At 47.5% G+C, this 21,690-nt stretch overlaps 1 protein-coding gene and 1 long non-coding RNA gene across 2 annotated transcripts in view; one reads left to right on the top strand and one right to left on the bottom strand.

The window, feature by feature from the left end:
* ttn.2 (titin, tandem duplicate 2) overlaps positions 1 to 21,690 on the top strand; it is a 236,644-nt gene that overhangs the window by 49,907 nt on the left and 165,047 nt on the right. The window contains exons 40-65 of the mRNA XM_008292835.1: positions 2,768 to 6,632; positions 7,339 to 7,617; positions 7,846 to 8,409; positions 8,632 to 8,913; positions 9,000 to 9,278; positions 9,355 to 9,636; positions 9,722 to 10,000; positions 10,267 to 10,554; positions 10,656 to 10,934; positions 11,038 to 11,319; positions 11,519 to 11,797; positions 11,954 to 12,232; positions 13,296 to 13,574; positions 13,660 to 13,947; positions 14,041 to 14,319; positions 14,576 to 14,857; positions 15,870 to 16,148; positions 16,237 to 16,515; positions 16,611 to 16,889; positions 16,979 to 17,266; positions 17,350 to 17,628; positions 17,927 to 18,208; positions 19,535 to 19,813; positions 19,914 to 20,195; positions 20,301 to 20,579; positions 21,318 to 21,605. Coding sequence (XP_008291057.1) covers positions 2,768 to 6,632; positions 7,339 to 7,617; positions 7,846 to 8,409; positions 8,632 to 8,913; positions 9,000 to 9,278; positions 9,355 to 9,636; positions 9,722 to 10,000; positions 10,267 to 10,554; positions 10,656 to 10,934; positions 11,038 to 11,319; positions 11,519 to 11,797; positions 11,954 to 12,232; positions 13,296 to 13,574; positions 13,660 to 13,947; positions 14,041 to 14,319; positions 14,576 to 14,857; positions 15,870 to 16,148; positions 16,237 to 16,515; positions 16,611 to 16,889; positions 16,979 to 17,266; positions 17,350 to 17,628; positions 17,927 to 18,208; positions 19,535 to 19,813; positions 19,914 to 20,195; positions 20,301 to 20,579; positions 21,318 to 21,605 — 11,179 coding nt within the window. The remainder of the gene's footprint in view (positions 1 to 2,767; positions 6,633 to 7,338; positions 7,618 to 7,845; positions 8,410 to 8,631; positions 8,914 to 8,999; positions 9,279 to 9,354; positions 9,637 to 9,721; positions 10,001 to 10,266; positions 10,555 to 10,655; positions 10,935 to 11,037; positions 11,320 to 11,518; positions 11,798 to 11,953; positions 12,233 to 13,295; positions 13,575 to 13,659; positions 13,948 to 14,040; positions 14,320 to 14,575; positions 14,858 to 15,869; positions 16,149 to 16,236; positions 16,516 to 16,610; positions 16,890 to 16,978; positions 17,267 to 17,349; positions 17,629 to 17,926; positions 18,209 to 19,534; positions 19,814 to 19,913; positions 20,196 to 20,300; positions 20,580 to 21,317; positions 21,606 to 21,690) is intronic.
* On the bottom strand, positions 27 to 1,573 carry LOC103365405 (uncharacterized). The gene is made up of 2 exons (XR_520606.1): positions 839 to 1,573; positions 27 to 803 (listed from the first exon to the last, which is right to left on the bottom strand). It is a non-coding gene; the product is annotated as an uncharacterized LOC103365405 (long non-coding RNA).

Here is a 21,690-nt window from a genome sequence, read left to right as displayed (position 1 = left end):
TTCTTGTTCACATTAATAAGTCGGTATCTTACTCAAATGCCTCCCCTTCTCTCTAAAAAAAGAATCCAGTCACAGCAAAAATGACTGTAAATGCTGTATTCATTATGCCAGACAGTCATCAAGTAGCAGAGAAAGCATTCTGCCACTGGCCAGTTTGTGCACAGCAGCGTATGAACCAGTCGTGGGCACTGCTGATCACATGTGAAGGCAGCCGGATTGACTCTCGTTGCTGTAACAGACACGAGCTCATGAATTTGCCTGAACAGTAGTTTTTCAAAGACTGCACTTCAGCAGGTCTTTGATAAAGTTCTGACTGTTTGTTGACCGTTTGTCCCAAACGGACAGAAAACTGTTTATTCTGTTCACTTTATTATGGTCTGAAACAAGATCCTTAATTAACTGTTTCACCAAAAACAAAGACCATACAGCGGCCAAGCTGCCTCGTTAATGAACCGATGAGCAAGAAAAAACATAAATTCAGCTAAACACAGCTTCCAGGTCGATCAGTTAGAAACTAGTGTTTGTCTGCAGTTTGTTCCCAAGGCGCCACAAAAGAGTAGAAAACGCTGAGTTGTCTTTGTGCGAGCAGCCTGCTGCCATGTCGGTGGAAACACTGCATGTAAATGTTTGTTATAGCAGCTACAAGAAAGAATTATATATATATAGAAAAAAGAAAAAAACAGTCAGTGTTATGATGTTTCTTGTCAGTTTTATTGAAGTTTTGGTAGAAAAATCTATTTGCTTTTGTTTTCTGGCAACACTTGCTGCTGAATGTTAACGTCTGGTAGTCGGTTTTATTTAACCTTAATTTATTATGTGGTAGTCGGTTTTATTTAACCTTAATTTATTATGTGGTAGGCGGTTAGAAGGAGGAGTGCGTGTGAAGCAAACACAGCACATTCAGAGAAATACACATCAGCCATTATTTCAGTTTGAACTTTGTTCAAGTAGAATGTTTTTTGTGTGAAGCTGCAGAGTTTGTTTTGAAAAATGATCAGGCCTCAATAAATGAGCCAGAAGCTGCTGATAAATGATCGTAAATGAGCAGAGTGCTGCGATCACATCACTTGGTTTAAAATGTGTTGTTTCATCAGCTGAAATCTGAAAATGACTCAAACACCTTTAGTTTCCTGAATCAGCATCAGCAGCCACGGCACGCATTTTAATCCCTTATTTATTCTCAGATCAGTCTCACCTTTCAGTCTTTCTGCTTACTTGAAACTATTCAGTTGTTTTGGGTGACTCAGAAGTTCTGTTGGGTTTTATTGTGATTTTTGTGTGACGTTTGCTGCTTGTCAATGTTATTTGTGGGATTATAAGGTAGAACTTGATAGATAACTAATTTTGAAAATGGATAATACTGTGAAACTTTTTTAAAGATGAAATTCTGAGTTTGGATGTCTTGTAAATATGTGTAATTTTAGGGGTGAATCAGTAGCATTTAAATCAGCCAATTCAGACCATCTGGGATTATAGAGACTTGTGGTTTATTTGTACAGACGTCATGTTGGTTGAGTTTATATAATAAAACATCTGATGACAGGAAGTTCGTGTCTGAGCGTTTCATTTGGGTTCATTTATCAAAGTGCACATTTAAAGACAACCACAGCTAAACGCTGCCTCTGTTGTTCCTGGACTTGTTGGGTCCCGTTGTATATTTCAGCTGTTTTTCGGAACCAAACAGGAACATTTTTCTGAGCCAAGATGCAAAAAAAATCCAGTTTTAGTGATTCATGATCAAGAAATTTGCAACAAGAACCGCTGACGTGCATTTTGTCAAAACAGACGTTTTTAGTAAAAAGAAAGCAGCGGACATGTGACGCAGGTCGGTCATGCCACTTCTGTAGAACTTTGTGGTTCCAGTTGAAATACATTCCTTGATTTTGGGTCAGTACCAAACGGTAGCCTTTTACTGTTTGGGCCTGATAAGATCACATAATTGCAGTTTTCAGTAACTTTAATCAAGAAATTTCAAATATATGAAATGATGTTTGATAAAGATGCATGTTTGAAGAATTTATTCACTTCGATTTGAGATTCAAAAGATTATTTCATGTTTTTAGCTTCATAGTTTGTTTGCGCTTGAAGCAGAGACTGAAGCACAAAGAATCAACAGCTGGGTTTTGTTTTGTCACCGTTTGTCTTCCTTTTGCTAATATTTCATTGTGTAGCTCTGCTTCGCCAGCAAGTAGGAACTTCTTTGTAAAGTCTGTGTGAACACGACTTCTTTTTTTTTTTAAATGTTGCCTCATTTGGGGACTGGTACTAAAAACAAAAAACAAAAAACTCTTTAAAAAAAGTTTTTGGTAATTTTTAATAACAAACAGATGTGATCAGTATTTGTTTTCTTCTGTATGAGGTTCCGATGTTGTTCTTTAAGAGACTGAAACGGAAAACACACGTCTTCATTTTCAACATAGACGCTGGGAAATAAAATATCAGTAAATCAATCAAATAATCAGGTTTTTTTAGTGTGTGGTTGTTTCTCTTGGCAGAAGTTGGTTTTACAAACTGGTTCACATTCATTACTGTCCATGTGAACAGAACCTGTGTGTACAACCACTTCTCCTCTCAGGCGCTCAGTCAGCTGACGCACATTCAGGTGTTTCTACATTAAAATCAAAGCTTCCGTTTTACTTTTTGCTGTCAACAGCCACCTGCACCGTGCAAAGCTGATCAGCTTATTGATTGATCAGAACTAATCCTATCAGTGGCCTGAGAGGTTCTGTAGTAAAGGACGGCTCTAATGTCTGCCTGTTAATATCAGAGCTTGTTTATTCTGGATATTGTTACCAGTCTTGCTCAATATTTCCCGACAGAGAGTTGTAGCACCACCATCACCACTGTGGAGGAACAAGAGGAAACCTACTGCTCTGGTGTCCAGTTACCACAGAAAACGAAAACACTTGAACTCAAGCCGGAGGCCAAACGCTATTCTTCCACATTAGAGAAGAAAAAAGAAAAGCCAGTTTTCCTGAGCCAGCTTTCTCCTGCAGCTGTAATCAGCGGGGAAACAGCTCGGTTCACCGTCAGGGTGTCGGGACTTCCGAAGCCCACGGTTCAGTGGTCTCACAATGGGAAGCTGATAAAGAGCTCGTCAGCGTACAGGCTGCTGGAGGAGAAGCAGGAGTTCACTCTGGTCATCACTCAGGTCACCTCCGAGTACGAGGGCGAGTATTCGTGCACCGCTGCCAACAGGTTTGGCCAGACGACCTGTACCACGTACCTGGAGGTGAAGAAGCCTGAAGTGAGCCAGGCAGAGAAATGGGTGGAGAAGATGTTTAAGGTCTCAGGTCAGCCTCCGACGTTCACCGCTCAGATTCAGCCTGTGAGATGCTCGGAGGGAGGAGAGGTTTCCTTCCATTACAAAGCCGACGGGGACCCAGTTCCTGCTGTGAAGTGGTATAAGGGGGCCTTTCAGATCCAGCCCAGCAGAAACTGCATCATTACAGCCAGCCCAGACGGGTCGGGCTTCATTAGCATGAAGAGTGTGAAGCAGGAGGACAGCGGCTTGTACTCCTGTAAAGCCTCCAACCAGTTTGGGGAGGCGACCTGCAGCGCCGAGCTCGTGGTGTTCAGAGAATCCTTCTCAGTTTCTGGCAGGCAGGAGCAGACGACTGTGGTCCAGAAGAAGGGCTACAAGGTTTCAGTGAGCGAGCAGGCGACAGAGTCTCGGTTGTACCAGGTCAGCTTGCCGGGTCAGGACCGGCCCGATCAGATGGTCTACACCATCGGTACTGAGGACCGGCAGGTCATCCCCAGCGAGCAGGTGGGCTCCCTGACAGAGGTGGACATCTCTGCTGCCACGGTTCACCGCGAGCAGCTGCCCCAGCGGGCGGCGGTGCTCCAGGCCCACGAGGTGGAGGAGAGGGTCTCCGTGGTTCCTACTCACCCCCCTCAGGTCTCAGCTGTTCCTGGCAAGCAGCTGCACATGGCCGCCTTCACCTCCTCTGTGGAGGAGAGTCAGGACCTCACTGAGCAGCACTGCGACCGCATCCAGAGCCCGGAGGTCCTCGAGCTGCAGGCGGCTCGAGAAAAAGGGTCCCAGGTGATGTCGGCTGTTGCTGAGGAGCTCACCCCTCTGTGTACTGTCAGCACAGAACCGCTAGCTGACAGAAGGTCTGCTGCCATCAGACCAACGTCCGAACCAAAGCATCTGGTCAGTGGGCACCAGGTGGAGTCACAGCTGTCCATCCTGAAAGAGCACTCGCAGGATGTTCCCAAAGCACAGCAGGAGAAGGGCTACCAGGTGAAAGAGGGTGTTAAGATCCTGTACTCGGCTCAGTCTGCAGAGAAACAGGTGCTGACAGAAGGACACACAACCGCACTGGCAACAGCAGAGTCTGCTGTGAGGTCTGACATGAAGAAGGAGGAGCCTCGACCCGTGATGGCCTCGGTCAGCGAGTCTAAGCAGACCCTTTCTAAGGAGACAAAGCTCTCCGTGCAGAGACCTGCTGAGGAAGCAGCTCGTCTCTGTCAGGACAGAGCGATGAAAGCAGCTCTGACGGCTGAGGAGAAGCAAACGCTGCAGGCCGAGTCCACGCAGCAGCTGCCCAGTCTGGACAGCGCCGTGTCCATTCAGTCACAGGTAGAAGGAGAGCAGGTGTTGCATCTGCAGGTGATCACAGACCAGGACCTCCTTCCATCTGAGAAGAGCTTCACCTGTGAGAAACCAGCAGCAGAGCAGGCAGGAACCCGGAAGAGTCCCACTCTGCTGCACACCGTCAGCCAGGACGAGCAGAGGACTGTGGTGTGTGAGGACACATCAGAATTCGAGGCCAAGGCGAGCACCACGACCGTAGAGCCGCAGAAAGAGGCCGCCGCTCTGCTGCACCTCCAGTCGACGCAGCCGCTGGAGGTGCTGCCCAAAGAGGGCATCCTCGTAATCGAGAAGCCCGACCAGCAGGTGGCAGTGCAGAAACAAGAGAAGGCAAGGAGCCACGCAGCCAGCTCTGAGGAGAGGAGGCAGCTCATAGCAGATTACCACTCTGAGCTGGACTTGTCTGTGGCTGGAGTTCAGTCGCACCTTCGAACAGAACCCAGGCCTCAGAACATCCTCCAGCTCTCCTACCAGCCCATGCAGCTGCCAAAAGAGACGCCGCTCGCCGCTGACGTCAAACAGCAGCGAGCTTTGGTGCAAAAGGAGGATCGCTGGAATGTCATGCATGTCACCAGCGTGGCAGAGAGCCAGGCCTTAGAGGAGGCTCACACACAAAGTCTGACAGCTGTGGACAGATTCACCTGCCAGGCGGCTGTAGAACCTAAAGTTCCTACTGAGCCGATCCAGATCGAGGAGAAGGAGATTTCCACTGAGAGCAGCGTCCTTCTGGAGGCAGCTGAGCAGGACTTTGCTGTTCAGATCCAGGAGGGTCAGTCGGTCAGACAGTCCATAGTGATGGACGAGAAGCAGGTGCTGACAGGTGAGCTCTCTCAGGAAATCTCCAAGTCTGAGTCCACCAAAGTGACCGTCAGCACTCAGCCCAAACTGTCTCTGATGGCTCCAGAATCCAAAGACAGCACAGCTCTTCCAAAAGAGATGACGTTCGTGATTCAGATCCCAAAACCATCGAGTCTGAATATCCGGCGTCAGCTCAAGGACGCCCTACAGTCGGCCGTGGCCAGCGACCAGCCGGTGCTCCTGGCTGACGTGGTTGGAAGATTGCAGCCTGTAGAAGTGCAGGAGGTCAAGGTTCAAAAAGAACCCAAGCGGGCCATATTTACGTACCTGATCACAACAACAGGTGCCCCCCTGGAGATCACGCTGGCTTTTGAGGGCAAATACCCTCAGACAGCTGACCTCAGGACTGAACTCCAGGCAGCTTTCCACTCCATCGTGTACCAGGAGGCCCAGGTTCTGACTTCAGAGCAGCCGGGCACCATGCAGCTGGATAAGCCTCAGAGGGTTCAGGTCACATCGGCCCGATCCAAGCAAGTGCTGTCATCCGTGGTGGAGACGGTGAGCGTTTCAGAGAGCACAGTAGATTTCACTGCTGTTCCGTCTCAGGCTGCCGCACTCAAGACTGAGTCCAAAATGGCAGTTGAATGCGCTGCAGCAGAGCAGCAGGTTGTGGTTCAGGAATCCACGGCCGCAAAGATGGAACAGACCATCTCATCCCAGATCACAGTCTCCACCGAGGCTCACATGGCTTTTGAGCAGTCGGTGCAGGTATCCAGACAGGAAGTGACGTCAGCAACGATGAAAAGCCAAAATAAAGATGTAGGAGCAGTTATTGATTCTGCTGCCCTGCCTCCCACCACCATCCCCACTGAACAGATGGTAGGCATCAGCATCCAGCACCGGGAGGAGATGTTCAAAGAGGAGATCACTGTGTCCAGGCCAGAGCAGAGAGAACACCCTGTCATAGTCAGCTCCCTCCAAAACCTATCCATAGAAGAAGGTAGTGAAGCTACATTTAGTACAACCATAAAGTATGTCACAAAGATAAACTGGTTTTTCAACGGCCAATTGGTGAAATCTGGCAAAGAGTTCAAGTGTTGTAAAGATCACGACACATACACACTGGTAATCAGCAAAGTTGTCAAGGAGAGACATCAAGGAGAGTTTGTCTGTGAGGCTGAGAATGAAGCCGGCAGGACCACGACATCTTCAAGACTCACTGTGGCCTCAAGAGGTTTGACAACAGGAACATTCAATGTCTCATTCATTCATTCATCCATTTTCTCTGAGAGCCACTAATCACTCACATCGAATGGTTCATTCAAATCCTCACAAGTATTGTCACTTTGGTTTCTATCTCCATTTCATAGCTCAGCATGAGCAGCCACAGCAGGGCAGCAGATGCCACTAACTCACCGTGTCTTGTTTGTTCCACATCACTTGATGGTTAGCAGCTACCTGAAGGCCAGAACTGTCACAACCATGCAGCCAAGAGGCATCTTCCTGCAGTGGTTGTCATGGTCCTGGTCTTTAGGACGCCGTCATGGTCTGATTACTTTGGCGTGTCAGTTGCACAGGTTCCTCTGTTTTGAATCCATGATCTGTGGTGTTCCTTCAGGTCCATGCTCTCCACCTCTCCAGTGTCTCTGCATGCTTTCAGGCCTTCAGTCTGACATTGCTTCATCCTTCACAAACTCTTTGTTTCTTCTCCCTTTAGCTGAATGCTAGCCCCATGATTTGCATCGTCTGTCAGGCAGCTTTTTGCGAAACCATGGGGCTACTGTTCGTGCTCATTTCTCCTCCACAGTCACTCCTGACTTGCCTTCCACCATTGCTGCACATTCCACCATTCCTGTTCCTGATAAGTCACAGTTTTTACAAGTGCATCAGTAGTGTGCTTTACTAACACTTACCTTTTACTTTGTCTGCGTGTGCCGCAGTGCCACCTGTGTTCAGAAAGAAAATCACGCCTCTGGAGATAAACGTCGGTGGCCACGCCAAGTTCGAGTGTGAGATTGAGGATGCCCCGGGCGTGACCTTCAAATGGTACAAATCCAGCGTTGAGATCCGACAGAGTGAGAAGTATCGGATCCTCAGCCACCATGCTGGTTCTTCTCTGGAGCTCCTGAATCCGGTCAAAGCCGACAGCAGCGAATACAGCTGCAAGGCTTCAAACCAGCACGGCACCGCCAGCTGCACCGCCTCGCTCGCCGTCACCGGTAAGACCCCATCGGGACTTTCCTTAAATTATCGCTGCACTTGTTTGTGTTGGAGAGAGAGAGAGAATTATATACGTACTGTGTTTCACCTGAACCGTTGTGCTGCTCTGTGGACTCTGGTGTCACTTATTTAAACACACATCGATCAGTTTAATTCTGATGTTGGTGTATTTTTCCCACCTTTTAAACCTTGTTCACCTCTTTGTATGTTCTACCTGCTCTCCATAGAGATGTACCCGCCTGTGTTTGTTTCAAAACCAGACCCAATGACTTTGTATGTGGGGAAAACAGCTGTGTTCCAGTGCTCGCTCACTGGATCCTCACCCATGGACGTTGTCTGGCACAAGGACAACATAGCTGTCTCCTCTGAAGGGAACTATGTCATGAAATGTGAAAAGAACAAGTATTCCCTTCACATTACCAGCCTTGAGCTGACTGATCAGGGCGTGTACCTGTGCAAGGCCTCCAACAGTGTTGGCACAGCTACCTTTACCACAGAGCTCACGGTTATCAACAGGCCCAGCTTTGTTAAGAGCATTGACCCGGCGTCAGCTGCTGTCAATGACCCGCTGAGGCTGGAGTGCCAGGTGGATGAGGACACTGGTGTGACCGTCACCTGGACCAGGGATGGCAAAAAAGTCCACCAGAGCATGGAGTGTAAACTGTCCTTTGAGGACAAGGTTGCTGTTCTAGAGATCCCCAAGTCCAAACTGAAGGACTCTGGGAAATATGTGTGCACAGCCACAAACGAGGCTGGGAGCTCCTCCTGTGAGGCTGTGGTAACTGTTCAAGGTAAGATCTTAAAGGCGATCTTTCCGTTGTCGTAGATCAAAACATAGAAATGAGCTAGTGGGTTTTTGCTGACAACTGCAAGCTGATGCTAACACTTTGCACTGCTGTCCACTTACCTTGTGTTTTGCATTTCTTTCTTCTAGCTCAGTCTTTTTGCTATTCTCTGTCTCTCTTTCATAATGTGTGAAAACCTTGGTGTTTTTGAATTAAACACTTTTTCAGAGCCGCCTTCGTTTGTCAAGAAAATGGAACCTAAGATAACATGGAAGCAGGGCATAGCGGCACGCTTACAGTGCACCGTGAAGGGATCGCCTGAACTTCACATCCACTGGTTCTGGAATGAGAGAGAGCTTAGTGATGGAGACAAACACAAAATCTCTTTCAAGAATGGAGTTGCCACTGTGGAGATAATGAGCCTTGTAGTCACGGACAGCGGCAGCTACACCTGCGAGGTGTCAAATAATGCCGGCAGCGAGAGCTGCAGCACACTCATAGCTGTGAAAGGTTTGTCCACTCTTGGTTTTGCTTTGCACTGACTGTTACGTTCAGCAAACCTTTGGTATTAATTGCACACACTTTGTGACATCCAGAGCCGCCATCCATTAGAAAGGAGCTGCAGACGGTGGAGGCTGTGAAGGGAGCAGCAGCTCAGCTGGAGTGTGAGATCACAGGAACAGCTCCTTTTGAAATCAGCTGGTTAAAAAATAAGAAAACCATTACAGGTGACCAGAAATATACAATAATCTCCCAAGACTCGGTGTCGAGGCTGGAGATTCAGACATTTGAAAGTGCAGATATTGGAGATTATCAGTGTGTCGTATCCAACGATGTGGGGAAAGTCACCACTAAGGCCTCGGCTAAACTTAAAGGTCAGTAACCTGGGCCTGATTTGGCTTTAATGTTGTGCTTCAGACTCCATTTTTAACTGGTAGTGTGCTTTCGTAGAGCCGCCGACTTTCCTAAAGAGGGTTGAGAGTGTTACTGCGGTGTTGGGAAACACAGTAAAACTGCAGGGAACCCTGAAAGGCTCAGCTCCCATCACAGTGAAATGGATGAAGGACTCTGACATCCTCAGAGATGATGATCCAAACATCAAGATGCTGTTTGAGCACGGTGTTGCTAGCTTGTCAATAACAACAGTGGCCATCGGCCACGGCGGCAAGTATTCGTGCCAAGCAGTAAACGAGGCTGGGCAACAGAAATGTGAAGCCACCCTGACTGTGCAAGGTCAGATCTTTCATGCGGAGATGCTTGTACATATGTAGCTCCTAAACTCTTTATCTTAATAACTAACGGGTCTGTCTTATCCCAGAACCTGCCAGAATTGTAGAACCTGCAGAGTCCATCAGTGTGACGGCAGGCGATTCGGCCACGCTGGAGTGCACCATCTCTGGAAGCCCCGAGCTCAAAGTGAAGTGGTTTAAAGACGGCAAGGAGATGATCGCTGGCCGTAAATATAAGATGACTCTGAAGGACAATATTGCCACCATGAAGATTCTCACAGCAGAAAAGGGAGACACTTCAGAGTACAAGATGGAAGTGTCCAATAAAGTTGGGAAAGACCAGTGCACCTGCTCAGTCACGGTGTTAGGTCAGCTCCTGGTTTCTGCTTCTTTAGCTTTTGTAAATGATGAAAAGATGCAAAGTCTTAATTACTAACTTCCAAAACTCGAAGATGTTGTTTCTAATTAAAATACTTCCCGACTGTTTTCACGTTTGTGGACATGCCGTCCATTAAACTACACTCTTATAGCCAACATGTTGTCAGTACAGACTGGGCTCGCAGTGTCTTTTGCTTTTGGATTGAACCGTATGAGTCTGTGTTAATGCATGAGATGTTTTTTCTTCAACAACCAGATCGGATAATGCCTCCAACTTTCACCAAGTCCCTGAAAAGAGTTGATGGGAATGTTGGTAATGATGTCTCCATGGATTGCAAGGTGTCTGGGTCCCAACCCATGACCATAACTTGGTTCAGAGATGACCAGGAGATTGTTTCTGGAGTCAAATTCCAGCCTGAATTCAAAGATAGTTCTGCTGTGCTGAGAATCGCTCGGCTGGAAAAGGCAGACTCTGGAGTTTACACATGCAGAGCCAACAACTCAGCCGGCTTTAAAGAAACCAGCGGCACCCTCTATGTCAAAGGTCACGCGTGCTTGGCTTATTCTGTGCTTCTGTTTATTGTGTGAATCCTTGAATGATTTCATGCTAACATGAAATGCAAATTTGTTGTTGATGGCCTGCAGAGCCCCCAGTGTTCACAGTGAAACCAGACCAGCAGGATGTTATACCCGGAGCCACCGTGTCCCTCAGAGCAGCCTTCACTGGGACCCTTCCTCTGGCTGTGAAGTGGTTCAGAGAGGAGAAAGAGATTACAACTGGAGGCTCTTACTTCATAAAGAAAGACGCCTCTTCGAGCTCTTTGGAGCTCCACTCTGTGAAACCCAGTGATTCAGCTAAATACACCTGCCAGGTGTCCAACGATGCTGGGAAGGTGGACTGCACTGCAGTCCTCTTTGTGAAAGGTGCTGTCTTCAGCTTCGTGTGCAGCTGCACGTCTCAGTGACATCAGTATGATACTAACATCATGTCTTCTGCCTGGTAATGAATGTTAACCTCTTCTCTCAGAACCTCCGGTGTTTGTGAGGAAGCTTGAGGCGACCAAACTCGTCACCAGCAGCGACTCCATCAGGCTGGAGTGCAAAGTGACGGGCAGCCCCGTCATCAGCTTCAAGTGGTTTAAGGATGAGATGGAGATCAGCTCCGGTCTGAAATACTCGATGAGCTCCATCGACTTAGTGGCAGCTCTGGAGATAGTCAAGTGCGCAGTAGAGGACAGTGGAGATTATGTGTGTTTGGCTTCAAGCGAGGCTGGAAACGATCGATGCAGCAGCACAGTTACAGTCAAAGGTTGGTGTAGTTCAGGTTCAGTCGGGATAATCTGCTTTTCAGCCGTTTAATTCCTGCACATTTCAGTTCTGAGACTTTTATTGTGGCCTCTCCAGGGAAATCACAAGATCAAAATTGAAAATGATTCACAACAGCATTCTGTTCATCATTATTTGTCGTGTCGTGTCAAGTGCTTACATAACTGCTGTTTTCTCTCTAGAACCACCAGTGTTTGTGCGTAGCTTGGAGCCCAAAGATGTGGTGAAAGGTTCTGAGATGATGCTGGAGTGCCAGGTTTCTGGTTCTGCTCCTTTCACTGTGTCATTTTACAAAAACACAAAAGTGATTAGAAACGACAAAAGACACAGGATCACTGTGAAAGACGACCTGGTGGCCCTGCAGGTGCTGGCAGTGGAGGCCGGAGACGTGGGTTTGTACCGGTGCACTGTTGAGAACGAAGTGGGACAGACCTCATGTGACTGTCAAATGACACTGAAAGGTTGGTTTAGATGCTGTTGATTTATCTTTTCATCGACTTCTTATTTGCTATTTCAGAAAGCTATATTTTAGGTCAGTATGTGGACAGCCTCACAAAGCTAGAGCACAGAGTCTGAGTCTACAGCGCCGATGTTAACGTTGAACGTATTCCTTGTAGAGCCGCCCTCATTTGTGCGAAAGCTGGAGAACCTGAGCTCGCTGGTGGGCAGCGAAGTTTCTCTGCAGTGCAATCTGAAGGGCTCTGAGCCCATGACTCTGTCCTGGCTGAAAGACAACCACGAGCTCAAAGAGGCTGAACACATTCAGATTACATATGAGAACCAGACGGCTCTGCTGCACATCACCAACCTGCAGAGCAAACATGGAGGCAAATACTCGTGTCAGGCCCAGAACCAGGCCGGCAGCCAGACCTGCTCTGCTGTGCTGACAGTCAAAGGTTGGTTCAGATACCTGACGGCTCGCTTTGGTTTGGACTCCGAACGATGGTGCCACCAACTTTATCAACTTGTGAAGGAAGTCACGCATTTAAACACCAACTACATGTCCAGTTCTGTCGCCCTCTTCTGGCAGTGAGCAGAATTACACAAACACTGTAGATGTGTTCCTCACCGTCTGTGTTTGTCAGGCTGTGGATGCTTTTAGGTTTTTTTTTTTCAGCTGCTGTAGCTCCGTCTCTGTTGCTACGGTAACACTGGCAAACCAGTCATTATCGCCACACTACTTGTCACCACGGACACCAGATTTACTACACTGGCACTGTGAAATATGGAAAGATTCCCGTGCATCTGATAGGCTCAACCACCACTGTGTCAGCTTGTTTGGCTTGAAGGCAACAGACACTTATCTATATGTAAAAGTTTCGTACTCCAACTTTTAACAGCCAACACAAGGCGTCGTCCCACTGCAGGACCTCGAGGTGGCACCAACACCTCCAGGATGTAGAGGATTGGCCTCCTCATCTTTCCTTTCAGTCTTTCTGAGTCCACTGTAGAATCCAACAGCTCCGACATCAACTCAGAGACCAGAACAAAGTGGACATAGCGATGTAGGGAACAGACCAGTGGAGGTTTGTTCTGCTGGAAAATATGGAGAAGTTGATGTTGATGGTGAGGTTAGAGACGTTCTCCAAGGAATGGTTCTCGTGGTTGTAGTGCACACAAAGATTTGGACGACAAGTTTCTGCAGTAGAAAACAGCAAACACACGACATGACTTGACAGCTGTCGAACCGCTCACCCATAAACACTGACACGGGAGAAATCATCCATCCATCCATTATCTCTACACCTTAATCCTCACTAGGGTCGTGGGGGGCGGAGCCTATCCCAGCCGACTCAGGGTGAAGGCAGGGGACACCTGGACAGGTCGCCAGTCCGGGAGAAATCATTTCACATCATTTTATGACTTCACAAGTTGATAAGGACCAAATGCATCTTTGAAATCTTACATTCTTGGTTCAGCTTTGAGGCTCTTTGCTGACTGTTTTGTTTGACACCTCAGAACCAGCTAAGGTCACAGAAGAGGCAAAGTCCATCAGTGTGACTCAGGGGGATCCGGGAACGTTGGAGGCCAGGTTCTCGGGCACAAAGCCACTGAAGGCCAGATGGCTAAAGGCCGGCAAGGAGCTGACGTCAAGCCAGAGATATAAAGTACAGAGCACAGACAGCAGCTCTGTGCTCAAGATTATTAAAACCGAGAAAAGTGATGGTGGTGAATACGTCTTTGAGGTTTCTAATGACGTCGGTCAGAGTTCTTGCGAGGCCACGCTCACTGTTCTCGGTCAGTTCTCAATGTGAAGCAGAGAATTTAAAATGAAATATAATTTCATTGATGCTCACTTCTGTTTTTCTGTTATCTGTGTTAGATCAAATAATTCCTCCGTCTTTCACAAGAAAGCTGAAGCAGACAGAAGGAATCAAAGGATCCTTCGCTCATCTGGAGTGCCTGGTGTCTGGCTCCCTGCCCATAACAGTACAGTGGTACAAAGATGAGGCAGAGATCCAGACTGACCACAAACACAAATGCACCTTCTTTGAGAATGTGGCTTTTCTGGAAATCTCTGATCTTGACACTAAAAACAGCGGCAGTTACACCTGCATCGCTACAAACCGAGCAGGGACCGTCCAGTGCTCTGGGATCTTGTTTGTTAAAGGTTAGATCTCACATCCTCAGCACCTTGTTGCATCTTAGGCACAATGACGCTGTATATGTTATAAAAGAAGTGTTGGGTTTTGTCCACCTACAGAACCACCGTGTATTCTTGAAAAGCCTGAATCCATGAATGTTTTGCCTGGATCAAAGGTCCAGTTTAACGTGCTGGTTTCTGGCACGCCGCCGCTGACCATCAAATGGTTTAAAAACCAGAAGGAGGTTTCGTCCAGTGCCGACTGCTCTGTGGTTAAAGACAACACCTCCAGCTCTCTGGAGCTCTTCTTTGCCAAAACCTCCGACTCTGGAGACTATGTCTGTGAAATACAGAATGACGTGGGCTCTGCTTCGTGCCAGGCAACGCTGTTTGTCAAAGGTTATCTTTTTGTATGAAACTGAGTTACTGAGTGTGTCTCATCTGGTCTCTGGTCTGCGCTTTCTGCAGCTGCCTGTTTTCAGACCGTCACACTCCTGCTGTCGCTCTTTGCAGGTGTCCAAACCACGTGCAAAGAGCGACAAGACAAGCAGGACTTTGCTTCAAGTTTAAGCAACATTTGGTTGGAAACATTCAAATTGTTAAAGTAGGCTGCTCTTCATTTATCTGACGGTTCATCTGTTGTTTCATTCATTAGTGCCTCCAAAGTTCACTCGGACACCAGCGCGAGTGTCCGTGGTGCGTCCTGGTCAGGGCAAAGTGTTTGAGTGTCAGGTGACTGGCACACCTGAGATAGACATCTACTGGTTCAGGGAAGGCGCTGAGATCAGCGCCAGCGACCGCCACAGGATGGCCTTTGATAACTCAGTGGCCACTCTGGAAGTCTGTGGGGCTGAAACCAAAGACAGCGGACTTTACTACTGCGAGGCTCGCAATGAGGCCGGCAGTGAAAGCTGCAGCATGGAGCTCAAAGTCAAAGGTCAGTTGGTCAGAGGACAGGATGTGGGGGCAGGGGTTTCCCAAACAGGGAAGAGGGAACCTTTCCTAGATGAACCAGTACCTGTGTTGGTATTTATCAGCTTTCCACGGCAGGAACTAGAGGTCTGACTCCAGTTGGTTCAAACGTTTACAGCAACAGCCTCCAAAACGACCACAAATTGTAGTCTGTGGAGGTAACTGCGGGTCTATGGACACGGTGGAGGTTTGGTTTGGTGACGGATATTAGAGCTGAAAAGATTACCACAGTAACAGGTTTAGTTTCAGTCCTTTGTTGATTATTGATCTTTGTCAATGAAGTATTTGCAATCAAGATGAGTCAGCTCGTTGTTTTTCTCTATTTAACAGTTTATTTTCAACTTACCGAAGTCACTGTGAATTTGCCCACCTGTTTGTTCAGGGACCAGCAGACCTCGGTAGACTCGGTAGTGGAGGCTGAACAGCACCATCAGGGATGTGACTGGCCGTTTGTTAACCCTGGAGGGCAGCAGCTCAGAGTTTGCAGCCAGACTTTACCTTTTCATGCTTCCATAGCAGCTTGTGTCTAGTGCATGTAAAAGATACGCTATCAAACAACTTTTAAATTATTGCTGTAGTTGAATTATCTGTTGCCGATACGTTGCTTCATACATAATTTTATGTAGAGGCCCACGTGGCAGTTTTTTCCACTTAGCAGTTCTGTGGACCATAGCAGGCACCCACAGTGAGAACGGCTCTGAAAGAGGTTCTGCAGGGTCGGAACAAGCTCAGCGATTCAGACCACCCTCAAACATCCCTCAAGTTCCTGCTGAGGAAAGCGTTTTATTGACTTCAGTTAAGAGTTTTAATGTTAGATTCCTACAAAAACAGTTTTGTTTGTAATTGCCCTAAAGCAGCGGTTGGCTCAGGAGATGAAGCTGCAAGGACCTGAACCTGTTGGAATCCACAACATCCTGTGTCTTTGGAGCAGAATTAACTTTTGAGAAATGTGATGGTTTGTTTTCTCTTCATCTCAGAACCGCCATCATTCATTAGGGAGCTGGCTCCGGCTGATGTTGTGAAGGGAGCCGGTGCAAGCTTTGAGTGTCAGGTTGCTGGGACGGGTCCGTTTGAGATCACATGGCATAAAGATGTGAAGGAGATCAAGCCCAGTGCTAAACATGGCTTCTCCCAGTTAAACGGCACGGTGGCTCTCCAGGTGCACAGATGTGACGCCGTGGATGTGGGTCAATATCAGTGTACTGCTGCTAACGAGGTGGGCAGCTGTACCTGTAAGACTACGCTCAGCCTCAAAGGTCGGTCCCATCACCATCACAAATCCAGGTGTCTCTCCCTGAGGTCAAACTTGACCATTTACTCTAAATGTCATTGTTTTTCTGATAGAGCCACCGTCTTTTACCAAGAGAATCGAGAACGCTGCCACCGTTCTGGGCACAGTGGCAGAGTTCCAGTGTGTTGTTCAGGGCTCGCCCACGCTCTCTGTACAGTGGCAGAAAGATGAGAGCTGGATTTTGGACGACCCAAAGATTGTGAGAACATTTGAGAACAATGTGGCCACTCTCAGGATTCCTGCCTGTGAGGTGACACACGGTGGGAAATACACCTGCCAGGTGGCGAATGAGGCGGGGCAGGACAAGTGCTTTGCCACCCTCGTGGTGCAAGGTAACCGGTGCTTAACTGGTCATTGCTGTAAAATCTGTTTCAGGTCTTAACCTGGAAAGGAAGGTGATGAACTGTTGATTTTATTTTCATTGTAGAGCCTCCTCAGATCATAGAGAAACCTGAGCTAATAAAGGTGTCGGTCGGAGATCCAGTCAGTCTGGACTGTAAGGTAACAGGCTCACCTGAGCTCAGGGTAAAGTGGATGAAGGATGGCAGAGAGCTTCAGTCCATCAGGCAGCACAAGCTGATCTTTGAAAACAGCATCAGCAGCCTGAAGATTCAGACTGCACAGAGAGAGGATGAAGGAGAGTACGTCTTCGAGGTGGCAAACCACATCAGCAGCTGCACCTGCAAAGTCAAAGTGATCGTGTTAGGTCGGTGTGATGAACATTGAGCCGCTGTGTTGCTTTAATGACATGCTGACCAGGTTTTAATGACTTTCTCACTGTTGTCTTGGTAATAGAACAAGTGATTCCCCCGAGCTTCATCAAACCTCTGGCAGACATGCAGGAGATTTTGGGCTCTTTTGTTCAGATATGTTGTAAAATATCTGGCTCCCTGCCCATCTCTGTGGAATGGCAGAAAAATGGCACTAAAATCTCTAGTGGTGTGAAACACAAGCTCATTCAGCAGGACAATTCTGTGTCCGTTGAAGTGGAGCAGCTAGAACGGTCCGACGCAGGATCCTACAAGTGCAAACTTACCAACGCAGCAGGAAGCTGTGAATGCAGCGGATCCTTGATGGTCAAAGGTTAGACGGCGCTCTTCCACATGATTGTAGCCCTGAACCACAGGTGAGTAGCTCTTTAACCTCGTTCGTCTTGTTGTCTTCAGAACCTCCCAGCTTTGTGATGCTGCCTGAGTCCCAGGCAGCTCTACCCAATGCCACCGTTCGCTTCAAAGCCACGTTTAAGGGAACTCCTCCATTCACGGTCAAATGGTTCAAGGAGGACACGGAGCTCATGACTGGGCCGACGTGTTTCACAGGGCTGGACGGCCTGTCCTGCTTCTTAGAGCTCTACTCAGTGGCGGTCACTCAGAGCGGAGTTTACTCTTGTCAAGTCAGCAACGACGCTGGCTCTGTACGCTGCAGTGCAGACTTGGCGGTCAAAGGTTCGATTTACAGCTTATAAATCAAATCTTGTGTGGCTGTGTTCGTCTCACATCTGCATCGCTGCTTAAAACGAGTGATTCTCTCACACGTTTCCAGCTTCGCTTTGATGACTACGTGAAGCTTTTCCACTGCTTCTCCTCAGGGACTGTTTGTGGTCATTGTGTTGCAGCTACATTTCCACAGCGTCCTGCCTCAGCCGCTAACCATCACCGTCAGCTCCTGCCTGCCTTAACCAGCTGTCTGAAGTGTTCCTATTTGCTTCCAGCTGCTAACATGTCTGTGTTTTGGCCTTTCCAGAACCACCTGAATTTGTGCTGAAACTCCCTGCCGTTAAGTTTGTGAAGCAGGGTGAGTCACTCCGTCTGGAGTGCAAAGTCAGCGGCACTGCCCCCCTGAACATGACCTGGTACAAACACGACACCAAGGTCACCGATGGGGGCAACTACAGGATGTCATTTGCTGACTTGGTAGCAGTCTTGGAGCTGCTCTCGGCCAGCTTTGATGATGATGGAGTTTACACCTGTGAAGCTCAGAATGATGCTGGCAGTGTCAGCTGCAGCACCACACTTACCGTTAAAGGTACTTCCTAAATCTCCGTTGTTATTCATGGTGTGATTATCTGATGCACTGGCTCCTCAGTGTGTTGTTAACGTTTTAGTCCTGTTCTGCTGCTTAAAGCTGATTTCCGTAACAAGTCCTTCATGTCTCTGGCCTTTGGTGGAGGACTGTCGACTCTTGGTTTCGTTTTTCTGCTGTGGAGAAACGTTTTCAGCAAAACATATTTCACATAGTGCATCCCACACATCTGCCCCACAGCCCAACAACCTGCTGGATCCTCTGAACCACTGTTTGAACCACCGTCCTCAGCTCCACCGTCTGATCAGTAGCTGCTTTTAGAAGTCGACCATCTGAAACTTAAATCATTTGATAAGACAGACTTCCCAAATCGGGACATTGATAATGTACAATGGTTACATTCCCAAAACTTCCAGTGTCTTTGCTGTAGTTGCCACAACCTCCCACAACAATTTCCCATCTTCACTGGCGTTCCAGCAGATTATTGACAAGTCCTCCATCTGGACTATGCTTCCAGCAACCTATCCCAAAAATCTGAGAAAGCACAATCATCCCTTTTCTAAAACGGTTCGCTGCAGTTCCACCAGCCTTCCACAGCGACTCACTACCTCAGCTCAGTTCCAACATCTTGTCAACATAAAATACCATTTTAGTTAAAGTTCTAACAAATTTCACATCACTTCTGCTATCTTGGGATTATTTTGTTGGAAAACTTTGCTAACAATAATGATAACAATAATCATATGAACCCACCTTCAAATCTGAAACCAAAAAGTTGGTTCAAATTTCAGTATTTAGCTTGTTGAGTTGAGGTCAGGCGACAGCAAGTGTTCCCAAAGCTTCCATCGTATTAGTTCAACTTCTAACAATATTTTAAGTGTTAGTCAAACAAATTCCAACAGCGCCTCCTTCTGCGCTGTGCTTCCAACACTCTTCCCAACACTGCCACCATCTTAATTGTTTTTCGGACAAATTCCACATCAGTTCTGCAATTTCAGTTGTAGTTTTCAACAGCCTTTAAACTTCTCACCTTTTGACTGTAGTTACAACTCGCCCATATGGACTGTTGCTCCAACCTGTTCTTAAGTTTCCACCATCTTAGTTGTAGCTTCGACAAAGTCCACATCCGTTCTGCCGTCTCGGCTGAAGCTCCACCAGACTTCACAGCAAATCTTCCTTTTTTCGCTGCACCTCCACACACGTGCCATCGTTACTCCGTGATCTTCGCTGTGGGCTTTGACCCTCTGTTACGGCTTTCAGCTTTAAGATGCAGTCAGGGACTATTTTCCTTGTGTTTGCTTCTGTAACAGTTTCCTGATCTTTTTGTAGACCCCCCATCTTTTGTCAAAGTCCCTCAGCCTGTTGAAGGGTTGAAGGGTAAGGACGTTAGTTTGTACTGCGAGATGAGCGGAACAGCTCCGTTCCAGATCACCTGGTTCAAAGACAGAAAACCTCTGATGGAGAGCAGGAAGTATAAGATGGTGAGCGAGGGCAGTTCGGCCACGCTGCATGTCATTGGAATAGAGGCTTCAGACGCCGGTGAATACGAATGCAAAGTGTCAAACAGTGTAGGAAGTGACACCTGCCAGTCGTCAGTTAAACTCAGAGGTCAGTAGAATTGCGAATGAAAATCCAAAATATTAGATTTTCAGATTACCTTGTCACCTTGCTGACTTTCCCTTTTGCGCTGTTTGTCTCCTCTCTTCAGAGCCGCCGTCATTTGTGAAGAAACTGTCAAACATGACAGTGATTCTGGGAGAGGAGGTGACCCTTGTGGCCACCGTTAAAGGCTCTGAACCCATTACTGTGTCCTGGGTTCAAGACAAGGATCACATTCTCAGGGACGGTGACAACAGGAAAATCACCTTTGAGAACAACAAGCTCGCACTTAAAGTGTTTAAGGCCGATGCCACCACGGCAGGCAGATACACCTGCCAACTCAGAAACGATGCTGGGAGTGTGGAGTGTTTCGCTAACTTGACTGTTCTAGGTTTGTAATCATATAATTCTCTCTTTCTCTGGCAGTTTTGTTTGTTCAGCCTTCCCCTACAGGTTTGATTAAACACATGTGCTTGTCCTTCTCTGTTGATTCCAGAACCCGCTAAGATCGTGGACAAACCCGACACTCTGAGCGTCACGGCCGGCGACATGGCCGCCCTGGAGGTCAAAGTGTGTGGAACCCCGGAGCTCGTACCCAAGTGGTTCAAAGATGGTGTTGAGCTGGCCTCTGGGAGGAAATACAAAATCTCTTTCTCTAGGATGATTTCCAGCCTGAATGTGCTCTCTGCTGAGAAAATGGACTCCGGAGAGTATACGTTTGAGGTTATGAACGAAGTCGGGAAGGACCTGAGTAAAATTAACCTCACTGTCTTAGGTTTGTTGTCCTCTTCCTACCTGACTGACTGGTACTGGGCATGTTTGGAAATGGTCAAGTTAGTGCTAAAATAGTTGAGTTCCAAAGGGATTATTTGGTTGTTTTTGTTTGATGCCTACTTTGGACAATAGGAACATGTTTTATATGTCACATTTATGACAAGAGAATGTCTTTAAATACAAAAACCTTGCCGATGTTACCAAGTGTGTTAGTCCTCTAAACCCCACATGTTCCTTCACTGAGGTTCATGTGTCTCTGCATCATAAAGTCCAGCAGCTCTGTGGAACCAGAACCACATGAAGGAGAGAACTCAGAGACGTCTTCTGTCAGCAGGACTCAGAACAACGGAAACCAGAGAAAAGAAACGTTCTTTCATTATTTATTTTTTCAGAAAATGTAGAAAACCTTGAATCAACATGTCAACGTGTGACATTTTTTCAAGTGTCTCCACTTGAATGTTTACATGGTGCATTCTGGGACTTTTGGAAAGTTGAAAATCTGATGATTCTTTTTGTTTTTCTGCTTTTGGCTGCTAAATTTGAATGACTTTTAGAAAGGAAAGAAGCCTGTCAAAGTTGCCGGCAGGATTTTGGGTTCAGAGGGTTAATCTGGACACTTGATGCCAGAGCTTTCTGTCGATACCAAAAACACTGAGGACTCACGCCCAGGCCTTTTAAGTGATTTGCTTTTACAGCTGCATTGGTCCTGGTGCCTGCTAACTGCTTTCCATCCCAACAGATAAGACCATTCCTCCAACGTTCTCCAGGAAGCTGAAGGACTGCCACACGGTCGTTGGACAGGCTGGAGAGATGGAGTGTAAAGTGTCGGGCTCCCCTCCTTTCACCATCTCATGGTACCACGATGGAGAGGAGGTCCAGAGCGGACCCAACTATGAGATCTCTTTCAGTGATAACAGTTGCCTGCTCAGAGTTCCCACACTGAAGCTGTCAGACTCTGGAGCGTACAAATGTAAAGCCGTCAACAAGGCTGGATCCAGTGAAACCTCAGCCGCCCTGGTGGTCAAAGGTCAGTGGGTTGCTGCTTCAGAAGAAACCAAAACAACACCTACAGAACACCTACAAAGCACCTACAGAACACCTGTAGAACACCT

The sequence above is a fragment of the Stegastes partitus genome, unplaced genomic scaffold (genome assembly GCF_000690725.1).
Source record: "Stegastes partitus isolate 25-593 unplaced genomic scaffold, Stegastes_partitus-1.0.2 Scaffold837, whole genome shotgun sequence".
Taxonomy (NCBI): Eukaryota; Metazoa; Chordata; class Actinopteri; family Pomacentridae; genus Stegastes; species Stegastes partitus.
The sequence above is the reverse complement of the archived record's forward strand: the minus strand, read 5'-3'. Positions and strand labels throughout refer to the sequence as shown.